The 14,277-nt window shown below is 44.6% G+C and overlaps 1 protein-coding gene across 5 annotated transcripts in view; it reads left to right on the top strand.

Annotated features, from left to right (window-relative positions):
* Positions 1-11,852, top strand: part of Dph5 (diphthine methyl ester synthase) — a 66,495-nt gene extending 54,643 nt beyond the window's left edge. For 3 of the 5 annotated variants that reach the window (XM_084576049.1, XM_084576052.1, XM_084576048.1), the window contains one exon: positions 11,122-11,851. In XM_084576049.1, coding sequence (XP_084432175.1) covers positions 11,122-11,339 — 218 coding nt within the window. In that variant the 3' untranslated portion in view covers positions 11,340-11,851. Of the gene's footprint in view, positions 1-11,121 lie in introns of all 5 variants that reach the window. The other 2 variants (XM_084576053.1, XM_084576051.1) reach the window with 1 other exon arrangement.
* The last annotated feature ends 2,425 nt before the right edge of the window (positions 11,853-14,277 follow it).

Genomic DNA, 14,277 nt, shown 5'->3' with positions numbered 1-14,277 from the left:
GTGAGGGAAATGGGACAATAGTTGTTAGGGCACGTGCGGTCATCCGCTTTAAATATGGGTGTAATTTGAGCTTTTTTCCAATCGTCAGGGACAACCCCGGTATCTAAGGATTGCGTAAAAATTAGATGCAGTACCTGGCTAGACAATGAAATGGTATTTTTTAGTAGCTTGCTGTTAATTTGATCGCAGCCGGCAGATGTAGATATTTTCAGTGAGGCAATAAGCTTTGATACACCATCAGGGTTAATTTCGATTTTAGGCATTTCTGAGAGTGAGATTTCTGGAATGTGTTCATTAGCAGTAACGTTAGTTTCAGACCCATAGGTGAGTACAAGTAAGATGCAACTGTTGTATACTTTCCGTTTGAGCGATACCGGTAAGCTGCTAGTCATAACCTACAAGAACTTGCCAAATGCGCGCCATCTGAATCTTATTCTCCTTATTTCCCTTTCACGATCCGAATCTGCGGTTGCTACCTGTCCTAAGTAGACACATTCGCGTATCACGTCCAGTGCTTCGCTACCTATTGTAAACAGCTGTTCTTTCCCGAGGCTGCTGAACATTACTTTAGCCTTCTGCATATTTGTTTTGAAGCCTACCTTTCTGCTTTTCCTGTTTAGGTCATCCATCATTTTTTGATGATTGATGTTATTCAAAGAAGTATAAAACTGCAGTACTTCGAATTGCCCTGTCATTGCCTCTTTAAAGGAATTGAACCCACTGCCCTTGTGTTGCAAGCCAGACGTGCTACTGACCAGACCACACAAGGCACGCTTACGTGGTTTGAAAACGGGCATATCACAGGGTCTAAAGTGGTATCATGCCAATGAGTTTGTGTGCAATTAGGGAGGACCATTGGCTGCTATCGTGTCATGTTCATAAGGCAAAGCTCCCCCTAATTTTTATTCAATTTTGCTTTCAAGACAAGGAAAATTTTGGGCATCTAAAAGCTCTTCTTTGCATGGGAAATCCTTGAAACAATGTTTTCGACCTAGGTCCACGTGATTGGTTTGGTTTAATAGCATTAGACAGCATTTAATGATTGAAAGGGCTACCACATTCACAAGCTTCTGGGCACATTGGGTACGGCACTACAGTTGACTTTCCGCTTCCCTCTTATCTGGGCAACACAGCCTTATCAGTTATCTGTTGAACAAGATGAGCTGCCCACTTTATGCAGATGTCCTAAAGAGCTAAATCCACCACACAAAAAAATTATTTTCTTGCAGTGTTTTTTGCGCACCGTAATCAACCACAAGCTGAGATTTGAGGATTGTTTGGCCCCTCTTTTCTTCTTTAGTTTTCCATGCTTCTCTTGCCTGTAAGTAGCCTCATGGACTGTTGAGAGCATTTAGATTGGCATTTCACTTTGACATTGTGTTAGTGTTGAAAAGAGATGCACGGAAAAAACACTTTTTTTTCCTGACAAACTATTTGCAAAACAAGTGGACAAGCAGTGTCATCTGATATATAAGCTACAGGTTAAGCAAGAAAACCTTTTTTAGCAGTGCAATCTTTGTTTATTTGTTTGAAGGAAATATTCTTCTAGCAGCCATTGATCTGCCGGTTTCAGAAGAGATTGAATTGAGCTTTCTTCGAATGCGGGAAAAAGGAAAAATAGCTGTGAGGCTATTTCTTTGCTTCATACATAGCTCATACATAGTTTCATGCTTTGTTTCATACATAGCAGTGAACGCAGCCAAGGCTGCGGTACTTGTTCGCGCTCCTGGTCTGCATGGTAATGTGCGTCACATATAAAAATAATAATGAATTGAAAATCAAAGTGATTGTTGATTGATGCTGTATTAGAATGGTACAAGTGTTTTATTTTGCAAATAGATTGCTTTTTCTTTAATGTCCTCAACCATGAACCAAACACATCACCAATCAGTGTTACGAGGCTACTCCAAATAATCGACGCTGCATTGAAATCTGTCATCCTACAAATAATGATTCATCATGTGCAACATGCAAGAAAAGTCACCGAATGCCGAAAAACAGGAGCTTTCATCACGTCCGTCGCCAACACACTGCACTGTCTTTGTCCTTTGAAAAAACAAAAAAAGCACTGCATTTTTCAAGGGGACGAGGCGGACAGTGTCATTACGAATATGAACAGGATAACCAAGTAGCTGAGGTGTTCTATACTGATCTATATAGAAGCCGAAGTAGTCAGGACAATAACGAGATAGGCAGTTGGTAAAAGCAGTCAGACATTCCGCCAGTGACAAAGAACGAGCTTAAGAGAGCTTTAGAAACGATGAAAAGGGGGAAAGCGGCTGGGGAGGATCAGGTAACTACAGATTTTGAAGGACGAGGGGATATCGTGCTCGAAAAACTGGCCACCCTGTATAAGCAACGCCTTGTGTCATCGACGGTACTGGTACCATGGAAGAACGCAAATATTATCTTAATTCATAAGAAAGGGGACGCTAAGGACTTCAAAAATTACAGGCCAATAAGCTTACTATCTATTACATATATGGCGTTTACTAAGGTAATCGCTAACAAAATCAGGACAACCTTAGACTTCAGTCAAGCAAAAGATAAGCAGATAAGATGATCATATCCATACCATCAACCAGGGGATAGAAAAGGGCTCTGAATATAATCAGCTCTTATACGTAGCATTCATTGACTACAAAAAGCATTTGACTCAGTAGAAACCTCGGAAGGCGTACAGGCATTGCAAAATCAGGGTTTAGATGAGCCATCTGTGAAAGTACTGGAAGATATCTATAGTAGGCACACTGCAACCATAGTTCTACATAAAAAAAAGTTAACAAAATCCCTATAAAGGAAGGTGTTAGGCAAGGAGACACAATCTCCCCAATACTATTCACAGCTTTCTTCGAAGTATTCAGAGACTCGGATTGGGACTAGTTAGGGATAAGGGTAGATGGAGAATACCTCAGTAATCTGCGATTTGCTGATGACATTGCCTTGCTAAGTAACTCGGGATGAACTGCAAAGAAGGATTGATGGCCTAGACAGGAATAGCAGAAAGGTAGGCTTGAAAATCGATATGCAGAAGACTAAGGTAATGTTCAACAGCCTTGGGAAGGAACAGCAGTTCACAGTAGGTACTATCGAAGCACTGGCAGTGGTAGGCTAATATGTCTACTTAAGGCAGGCTGTAACCGCAGATCCAGACAATGAAAGGGAAATAACAAGGACAATAAGATTGGGATGGAGTGCATTTGGCAAGTATTCACAGATCATGACCAGTATTGCTGAAGAGGAAAGTATGCAACAGTTGCTTCTTACCTGTACTCACCTATGGGGCTAAAACGTGGAGGTTAACAAAAAGGGTACTACGTATGTTGAGGACAACGCAGAGGACTATGCGTTTGGCATGTTGAGGGCTATGAGAGGGCTATGAACGAAAAATGGTAGCTGTGTTAAAAGATAGGAAGTGTGCAGAGTGGGTCAGAGAAATAACTCGAGTTAATGACATTCTAGTGGAAATCAAGAACAAGAAAAGTGCATAGGGAGGGCATGTAGTGCTTAGAGAGGAGAACCGATGGTTGCTTAGGATAACAAATTGGATTCCAAGGGAAGGGAGGCCTAGCAGGGGGCGGCAGAAAGATAGGTGGGCGAATGAGGTTGAGAAGTTCGCAGTGGTTAAGTGGGTGCACCCAGCTCAAGACCAGGTTAAGTTGGTTGGTTGGTTTCGGGGGTTTAACGTCCCAAAGCAACTCAGGCTATGAGAGACACCGTAGTGGAGGACTCCGGAAATTTCGACCACCTGGGGTTCTTTAACGTGCGCCGACATCGCACAGCACACGGACGCCTTGCTTGTCGCCTCCACCAAAAAGCTGCCGCCGAGGCCGGTTAAGTGGAGGGGTATTAGAGAGGCCTTCGCCCTGCAGTGGGTATAGTCTGCCTGATTTATGATGGTAATGTTTCTCGAAGTAGTCATTTCAGTTTGATGAAAAATGGGCCATTATTTACATAGCTCGCATTCTGACTTTGTACCTACTGATTCCTTAAGGAAAAAAGTTGCACGAGCCCTGCAGAGTCTGCAGTGGAGAAATGCAAAAACCTGAGCGTTGCTACTGCACAGTACATCACGCGCCCCTAGTTGAACACAACTAGCATTTCGTTGAACACGTTCAAGTTCACCGGCATTCTACAATTGGTTTATAGGACAGGAAAGGTGCAGTATTTGTCTCTTGGCACATCTCGCCGACACATATGCACATCTTGCCGCTGGCACATCTCGCCGACACGAGATTTTCACCATGAGCCTAGAAAGGCTTTTGCCTTATAAAAGGGGAAGGGGGGGGGGAGACAAATGTTAAAAGGAAAAAAAAAAAAGCACCTACACTGAAGGTGAAATGTCTGCACCTCATAAAATGAGAAAAAAGGTCTGCACTTAGTACTTCGTACCACTGAGCCACAACACGAGGTGGAGTGATACATTTTGTTCCGGACTATTTCTGTACCTAGGCTTCATTAACTGTTATGAAATGGAGTATAGTGAAGCTTAGGTAACATTGTAAAGTGCAGAGCATACGGCAAACCAGTCGCTATTTGCACTGCTGCTCGCTTCTATGCCTGTTCTTTCCTTCTCCAACTCCTGTGAGCTTTTGTTAGTTCCTTCCATCCTTCCCACTTACCCTCTTCACTGCCCTTGTCTTTGGCCATAAAGCCTTTGTAAAGCTGATTTTTCCTATGAGCGAGAGTCACTAAACTGCATGAAATAGCTGGAAGGAAAAGTAAAAAGTCCGCTCGCACCTTCGTACCTGATGTGAAGCTCACTACTTGTCCCACCATCCCATTGATTCTCCCGAATTCCCTGACCATGCTGCCATATTGGGCTTCTTTCACATCGCGCCACAGAGGGTCGTGATGCTTCCCTGTGATCCATTTTCAACCGGATGTGCTTAGAAGAGCGCTACTGTTATTTTTGATAAGCCAGGTTTTTCAAGTGAACGCCTTGCCTTCTAATTTGGGCTCACCAAGAGGATGGCATCTCATTATGAAGCATTTCATTTTCCTATTCCTATCAAAGTGTACTCATGCAAATCATTGATTTCTCTTGAAAGTAAGAAATCAAGAAGAAGAAATGAGCATGGGCAGGACATGTAGCGTGAAGAAAGGATAACCGATGGTCGCTTACGGCAACAAACTGGATTCCAAGGGAAGGAAAGCGTAGCAGGGGGCGGCAGAAAATTAGGTGGGCGGATGAGAATAAGTTTGACGGAGATTTCTGATTCAACGAGATTATCGCCGCCATATGTTTTACACTTCGCCAGTCTAGTCAAACTGTTTACATCTCACGATCGTGAACTCCGCCTCGTCAAGCGGACTGTCCGACGCGCTGCTGCCATCGTCACGAAAACAATCCGACTACCGCTTCGTTACTGGAGTTGGCGCGAGTCCAAGCTTTTCCGGTTTCGAGCTTATCTTTCTGCCCATCTGCGGCCTGCGATATTAGTGTCGCGGCGGCTGTGACCGCTAGCAGTAGCAGTCTCCCGTGCTGGGGAACACGCCAGGCCTACTTCAGGCTCATACGCTCGATCGTTCGGTGCATGACTTTCGTCGGCCTGAGCGCACACAGCGGGGGCAGGGCATCACTTCAGATGATTAGTCAACAATTTCTTTTTCTCTTTTTTTCCAAAATCTTGCCGTGAATGCACTTTGCGGTTCGGAACCAAGCGTGACTGGCATCAGGTTTCCTCAGTCTCCCCGTGGCTCGGGCGCGCCGAGCAGACGCCGCCAGCCAGCTCCACCAATGCGGTGACGCCCTGTCGTCACGTGCACTCGAAAGCCAATGGGATTGCTAATGCCACGTTTTCTTTTTTTTTTTTTTGCTATTTTTGATGCGACCAATGGGCGAATGAAAACAGCAGAGGCAGCATTTCGAAGGCGAAAGGCGGCTCTTTTGAATGAGACCAAGATGGCTCCGGTGCCGCGCACGAAATGGGAGCTACGCCTCGCGAAAAATGGTCGTTTCGGTGGCCGTTTTCGGCCCAAATTTGGGCAAGATCGATTGTATAAATTGGCACTGTAACCAAAACACTGATCCTAGATATGAGAAACTTAGCAGATTGGTAGTTAAAGAGCTACAGATTTCGAAAATCACATTTTCTAAAAAGTGATTTTTTTCGCGAAATTTTGGTCGGAAAGACCCGTGTCCCCCCTTAATTTAAGGAATACGGGAGAGGCCTTCGCCCTGCAGTGGGTATAGTCATGCTAAGGATGATGATGATGAAGTCTGGTAGAGTTCCACAGATTCCTTCACACGCTTTCATTCCTCTCCACTCAAGCTTGTGTATCAGGCGTTGTGGCTCTGGCAGTGTGCTAATATCATTCTGTGGGATACCTGCACAAAGGTAAGGTAGAAAATTGGGCGAGTTGTAATTAGACATGATTGAAAAAATGCACTGCGCTAAAAAAGACAACTAAACACTTTCATGGCTCATATACGCCGTGTACAGAAAGTGTACCTTATTTTCTGATGTATAAGCCGCAGTTCTTTTTTCGAAAATTTCGTCAGTGCGTCTTATCCACAGGTGCAACTTATGAATGGAAGAAATTCAGGCTGCTGTGAGCAGGCCTGGTCCGTGGTCGTAAAAGTGTCTGTGTGCCGCACGACGTCAGCGTATGTTAAAGAGACCCTGGAGGTCTAAATTAATCTGGAGCCCATAACTATGACATCACTCAGCCCCTATGTCACTTCGAGAATCCGACAGTTTACAATTTTTACATGGCAAAATATTGGGTGGGAGGAAAATTATACGCCACAACTGCGCTCTGTCATCTGACATGCGAAGTAACTGCATTTCTAAAGGACTCAAAAGTAACATCAAATTGTCTTGCAGAAACGAAGTGCGGCTCATACATTTTTATAAACAATTCAATTCTGAAGGTGGAAAATGCGTCGTTCGGTTAAAAATGATAGCTTGCCTGTAACTGTAACAAGTTTTACTTTTCGAGCTGCTTTCATTCATGTCATTTCTGTCCCCACAGCATCTTTATTTCCGCCCGAAACACTGCTATGCCATTTCTTTATTTCCATGCATGCATGCTTCACATCTGTCATGTCCATGTCATGACCATGGCGTCGTCTGCAAGGAGAAAACGTTATGACGCATGCAGTTTAATTTACCGAGGAGCATGGGTATCGGGCTGCAGGAAGGCAGTTTGCGGTTAGCGAAAAAATCATCTCTGACTGGCACAAACTATGCTCTGGACAATAAAGTCAACCATGAAGGGCAGGCAATTGCCTAGTTGGTTTTGCATATTTCCCCTCGTTGCTTCGGCCCTTCTTCCTCCTCCTTTCCTTCTATGTTTTGCTTAACACCATGTGTAAATGCATATATCTGTACGTATCAAAATGAAACATTTGTGAAAAGTACTGCTGAGACTTTGGATGCTACATACACCTGTGTGAGCACTTCGTATCAGGGGATATGGACATTTGCGGCGGCCGCCGCAAGCACGTATATTCGTCGCACTTTTGCACAATGTGATCCTCAGATGGTTTAGTCTGTAGGGTTATTGTCCCAAGCGACCGAGGCTATGAGGGACACTAGTTTTCTACTGAGTGAGCCTTATGTACCGATGCGACTTATCTGCTTTTTTTCTTGCAAAAATTGCTATTTTAGAGGGGGGTGCGGCTTATACACCAGAAAATACGGTAATCAGAAACTGTGACCAGAAAACGTCCTTTGGATAATTCTAAGCCGAGCGCACAAAGCACTGTCCGATAGCAGGCTTGTAATTTTCCTTGTCTAGCCTGCCGTCTCCATGGCAGTGTAAGGGGGTGAGCTAGTGGCTCTGTCCCTGGATGCGGTAGCTAGCAGATGCATGTGTGAACGCCTCTGTCTCCAAGCACTAAATGAGCTCATGCCACAGAGAGCAAACATCAGAAATGCCGAGTGGTACTCTAGGGACTCCGACAACGAGGAGGGAAAACTAGCCCCAAAGGCTTAAAGGGGTCATGCCATGGTGATCCAATATATTGCAGTTTTGTAGTCTGGCAGATAATGCTGGACCTTATTATTTTAATTCCGAAAGTTGAGCGCCCTAGATGCATTCTTTATTTTCAAGGAAGTGACTGAAGTTGAGACCACGAAGCTCCTCCCACCGAGAGGGTTGAGACGATTGGTGACATCACAGACGAGCTCTGCGTCATCTGCTGTTGTGCCAGCGCCGACAAGCTGTCGATACACTACTGTGTTTGCGTTTGCTCAAAGACCAGCATGACACCGAATGAGTGTACTCAGCATGTTTCTGAAAACAGAACGCGGACTGTAGTGTAGCGCGATTTAGTTCTTGCCCACATATCCACCTTCAGCGCGACCGCCGCCGTCATCCATGGCAGCACTGCCCCCACAGCTGTAAACACCGCCGTGCCAGTCGTGCCCTTCGAGCCTTCCGCAAGCGTCCGCGCCAGCGATACGGCAGATCCTTTGTGCCTGTGTGAGAAAAGCATGCTAAAATTTGTTTTTCTTGTAATAATTTTAGGCCCCGAAAAAGGGGATCTAAAAAGTAAATGCTTTTTGAGAAATGTTGACCCATACGATGGTAGTTTTTGCTTACAGCTGCCAGCTTCCGCCGGTGCGGTGCCCATGTTCTTGAACACGAGCTCCGCTGCGAAGGCATCGCCGAAAATAATTTCCTTCACTGCAAAATAATAGGGTTTAGAGAGCTTTTTGTGATCGAGTGGCCCTTTTACTGAAACACCTCGCTGATCTATTACAAAGTGTGGTTTTGGTGCTAAGTGATGTAGGCCTAGTGACGATTAGGGAGAGGCAAACGGCCAGGCGCCGTACGTCGTACGGCCAGAACCATTGTTGTAAGCTTGCTGTATCCTGTGCTGTAAGCCTCATGAGCTTATTGTCTACTTTCATGATGGGACTGAGGCTAGAGTTGAGCCTGACAACAAGCAGCATTGGTGGGACAACAGATGGGACAGGGTATTAGGTTCAGTTCAGTTCAGGCGTTCAGTCGTGTCCGACTCTTCGTGACCCTATGGACCATGTCACGCCACGCTTTCCGGTCTCTCACTATCTTCTTAACATCACATAGCTTCATATGCAATGCCTCGAGAATGCCATCTAACCATCGCGTTCGCTGCCTACCCCTTCTCCGGCGACCCTCAACCTTTCCCAACATCAAATATTTCTCCAGCGACTCCTCTCTTCTCATCAGATGGCCAAAGTAGCTGAGCTTTAACTTTAGAATTTGACCTTCCAGTGAGCAGTCAGGGTTTATGGTCGACAATATCGACTGATTTGATCTTCTGGCAATCCAAGGAACTCTTAAGAGTCTTCGCCAGCACCACAATTCACACGCGTCAATTCTTCGGCGGTCAGCCTTTTTCACAGTCCAACTCTCGCATCCATACATCACAACTGGAAAGACCATAGCACGGGTTATACGGATCTTGGTTGGCAGACTAATGTCTCTGCTCTTTACTAGGCGGTCAAGGCTAACCATTGCTCTTTTTCCCAGAAGCAGGCGTCTCCTAATTTCATGGCTGCATTCTCCTTCCGAGGTAATCTTGGCGCCCAAGAACAGAAAATCTGTCACAGCTTCCACTTCTTGTCCATTGATGCTCCAGGACTTGATAGGGCAAGACGCCATGATCTTCGTCTTTTTAATGTTCAGTTTAAGCCCAAACTTCTCACTCTCTTCTTGTACGGGGTATTAGGTGCCTCGATGTATTGCGCCGCACCTTATACACTACATGCTGTCGGGTTGTACTTGAATATTGTACAAAAGTGCCGTCAGACAGCACTCTATGTGCATTTTATGTACTGCTTTTGAGACATGTTTCAGTGCACAGCCTGTACGTTTTTCGGACAGGCCTGCTCATGTGGCTTTCGTACTCAGGCGCCGACGTGCTCCTGAATCCCGCCCATAGGCGTCGCTATTGCCTACATTAAAAGCGCTAACGACTAGAGATTGAAAAGCAGTTTGCAGTAACTGCGGTTGGTGGCATGACTGCTGTTTGGTCCGCCACATATGCTTCGCACAACTATAGTGCCGCTCGTGCACATAACATGCAGCAGATGGGGTGGCATCGTTTTATGTCGTCACCGGCTACGCCGGTGGCTATATCCGTAAGCTGTTTACGAAGAAATGAAAATACTAGTTTTGAAAATATCTGCAGCTCCGATGGAGCTGAAACTTTGAGGTTTAGTTGCTTGGCACATCAAGAGTAAGATGCAAGAAACAGTTTATATTCCAAAATTGGTGTCATGACCCCTGTCCTGAGTGCCTCCTAGCAGGATGCGAGTCTTGGTCGCTGACCATGTCCAAAGGTGAACTGTCCACTGTTGTCCACTGAGTAGGAGACGACATTGTTGCCACTTTTGTGTGTATGTGAAAATGCTACTGTTTTGCATTGTGTCTGCTTCACTATAGCTGGTGCCAAATGGATGATTTATAAATCCTGCAGCTGCCAGGATGATACATTTTTCATTTGCACCAACAGTGGCATTTTCCTGGTCAAATATATCAGTGCGTTCTTAGCATGCTTGTCTGTGGTAGTTATCGTCATCATCTGCATGGATCATGGTCAAAAGGGTAGCAAAGATAAAACCCATATTCATTTTTGAATGAAAGGGATGCCAAATGCCCCAAGAGCTGCATTCAGTTTGAATTGATGCATATTTGGAGCATGCTGAAAAGGAGAATGTCTTCGCAGGTTCTTTGTTGTCACTTCCAAGAATCTAGAATTTTGCCTAGACAAATGTTGGGGGTCATAATAATGGTAGCATCTTGGTGACGCAAATCTCATGAGGTTGCAAAGAACTTTGTATCATTAGCAATTTCGTATCGTTATCGGAAACAAACAAAATCACATTTACACAGATCTATTTATGCCTGAGGGGATTTATTTATGGCCTACAGCATGATTAGTGATCGCAACAATGTGCAAGCCATGTGTAGTGCTCAGGGTTACTGTCATGCATTCATTTCGTCTGTGGTGGCGCGCTTGGAACATCTGGAGTTCACATCCAGGGAGGTGTACAAACTCTTATCCCGAATTTCGTATCAGCTGAGTATGTATTACCGGGATTCTACTGGTATTAGTCTACACAACACTTTTGGGTGGGTCTTGCTTGCTTTACCATATGTGCTATGCTTTCCCCATTGCAGCGTACAGGGATGACAGTCCCTGCATTGGATTGGCTCGAGTAGGCATGGAAACACAGTGCATCAAGTGCTGTTCATTGAAGGAGATGTCAACCTGTGACCTGGGAAGTCCCCTGCACAGCCTGGTCATACCAGGAAAGCTACATCCCATGGAAATTGAGATGCTGAGATTGTTTGCAACTAACCGAACTTGGTTCGATGATGTCTGCAAAGCACCATGAAAGTTGAGAGAATGTGTCGTGTTTTCTTTGAGCAGATTGAGGGGAATTCTTAGCCTTCAGATGGCATGTAAATAGGACTTTTGCATAATTTATTTCTTTTTACCGATGCCTGTGTTTAATTTACAAATTATTGTTCAGGCTAAATGTGTGTTCACTGCCTTATTTAAATTTGTTTTGAGCATTTGGCGTCAACAAGTGCCTCAGAGGGCATGTGAACTTAATTAAAAGCATCCAGACATTTTCTTTAACCAGTAACAGCTGCATTAACAATTAAGTTTACCTGAAGTATTTAATTAGAAAATAGATTAATTAATAAGGCAAAGGAGTTGTAATTGTGGCACCTGTTTTGCATGGCACCACTGAATCAGACAAACTTTTCTCTTTTCGTATTGTGCCTTTTCAAATCGCTTAATTTATATGATGACCCATTCTGTGTGATCTGGGCTGCTTCTAGACAAGTACCGTGTCTAGAAAAGTTACCCCCCCCCCCCCCCCCCCCAATTGCATGTCAAAAAATAAAGAAGACGCTTTCTGCAACGAAAATTTATTGCCTATCTGGACAACTCGTTGCCACTTCCGATCACATATTACAGTGATATATGCTGCAAGTTGCCTCCAGCTCTGGAAAGAGTGTCCCGACTGTGGTCTGCGGGAGCCCCTTTGCTTGGTATCAGGGACGAAAATTTTGCCTCGCTGCCACCGCCACATAACCTGTTTAGAAGCTTCCAATTTGCGACGCACTGTGGAGCTGTATGTTTCTTCATCATAAATGATGGCCTCCTTCTTGAACGCTGCAGTGAATGAGTGCCAAATGCTTTTCAGGCGTGGAGAGCTCGTCATGAAGCATGCAGCTAGCCATCAAGCCAAACGTGCCAACTCCAAACGAATGACTGGTACCAGCTTTTTCATCAACCATCGGCATTGCCCAGAAGCACGCCATGTCATGTGACATGACACGCCCGACGTGCAAAAAGCGAGTGTCTCCATGATTGGAATAGCGGCCGTTGCACTGTAAAAGTAAAAAAAAAAGAGAAATATTTCCTAAGCCCCACGCACAATAATTGAATTCTGCTTAGAACCTTAGAGCAAACAAACATACCTAACGTCCCTGATACATCATTTGCCTTGCTCTTAATGGCAGTGCCATGGTTTGGTTTCTATTGTAAGTCGACCCCACCACTTTGAATTTTCAAATTCAAAAGGAGAGGTCGACTTACAATCATGTATATACAGTATGTGGCCAGTTCTTATATGCAGTATGTGGCCAAAGATCTGCAGTAGGTGATTTCACGAGAGGTTGAACCGCTTGAATATTTCAGATTTTTAATTTTCTCGATTGCGCAATGTGTGCAAAATTATAAGTTGACCGTTCAAATTGGGAAACCTTCTTGCAAAAAAGTTTGACGCCGAATATAGGTGAACACTTGCTGTGGCCATAGCTTGCCAGTAAGTTCTTCAGAGAAGCGAGTCATTCGTACAGGAGGCTCACTTGCAAGAAGTCACAATCATCTGTGGCCCACTGTGGCACTTGGCTCAGAGAAAACGTCAAACTTCTGTCCTGCTGCGATGTTGTTTTCCAATTCTGCATAGAGGATCATTTGCCGCTTGAAATGCTTCCTGGCATTGACCTTCCTGCACAGTCTGGAAAGGCATTGGGTGCCGTGAAAACTACATCTACACCTGCCTTTTTTCCTATTTTCTTCAGGTTATGAGAAATTGAGTGCATATACGGAACAACGGCGACCTTTCTATTTCGCTGCTGTACTTCAGCTGAAGCATCAGTGTTTGTGCGCTTACTGTTTCTTAGCATATTTTCAGCTACAGAAGTGAGTACTTCTTGTGGGTAACATGAGCACGTCAATCTGCACACCTGGACTAAAAAGCTTTCCTCTAGCTTATGCTTACGTGATTTTGTTAATGCTTTGTTAAAAGTAGACTGTACAATATCTCTTTTAACCAACTTTGAGTGTGCGGAGCCGTATGCCAGGATAGGTTTTTTGCCCCTTGGCTCAAAAGCCCAGCACTTGAGGGCCGGTGTGAAAAAAGTCTTCTAGGAATCTAATGGAACTGTCATCAGATATCTGATGCATTAGTTACAGAGGAGCCAAAGTCATCTGAAAGACACTGAACACATTAATTACTTCAAGTGGAAAAGCTTCACTGTTGCAGTCTAAAAGAACTAGAAAATCGTGTACGAACCGGAAAACATTTAGAATGCATATATGCTCAAAGTTGTCCCACAAAATTCAGTCGTCCATATCAAGGTAAGGTCGCTGAGGACTGGAGCAATGCAAGATCCTATGTAGATCCCATTCTTTTGAACGAACCGAGATTTGTTCCACTCTGCAATTGTCAATCTGAGGTACACTGAGAGCAGCTCCAAAAAACTGTCAACAGATGTTTTACACTCATTTTGTCATCGATGCGAAGCAGGTACAGCTTGTAAAAATATTGCACCGTCTTTTTGCCAGGTCCATATGCGTTTTTAACGTAAAGAACATTTCTAGAAAGGAATTTTTGTTACTCTCTCTTGCTCGAGACAGCTTTACTAGGTTTAACCATTTGCGTAATCTTTTAGCCGTGCTTCTTATTTTGGGCACATCAACATCAGGATATTTTACAAAGGCAGACTGGACGGTAGGATCGCGAACCCTCCCCTTCTTCTTTATCAGCAGTTAGCAAAAAGAACTTTTTTCTTTGAAATATGAAATAGTTGAACGGAATCTTGTTCACTTCAGCGCAGCTTTGCGTCACAATGTCCAATTCATCTGCAATGCATCGTTCCGCCAGGACACTTGCCTGACCATGGTCAGGTGCAGTTCTCCTAAGCTCCACAGCCAACTTTAGTCCATGGCTGAGAAATCGATGGACATCCTTGATGCCGCCAATGAGGTGGACGGGATTTCGGATTCTTCTTAGCCGGCGCGAGCGCACGTAG

This window comes from Amblyomma maculatum, chromosome 8 (assembly GCF_055883805.1).
Source record: "Amblyomma maculatum isolate TAMU_Amacu chromosome 8, ASM5588380v1, whole genome shotgun sequence".
NCBI classification, from domain to species: Eukaryota; Metazoa; Arthropoda; class Arachnida; order Ixodida; family Ixodidae; genus Amblyomma; species Amblyomma maculatum.
Note: the sequence above shows the minus strand (reverse complement) of the source record. Positions and strands in the feature narration are given on the sequence as shown.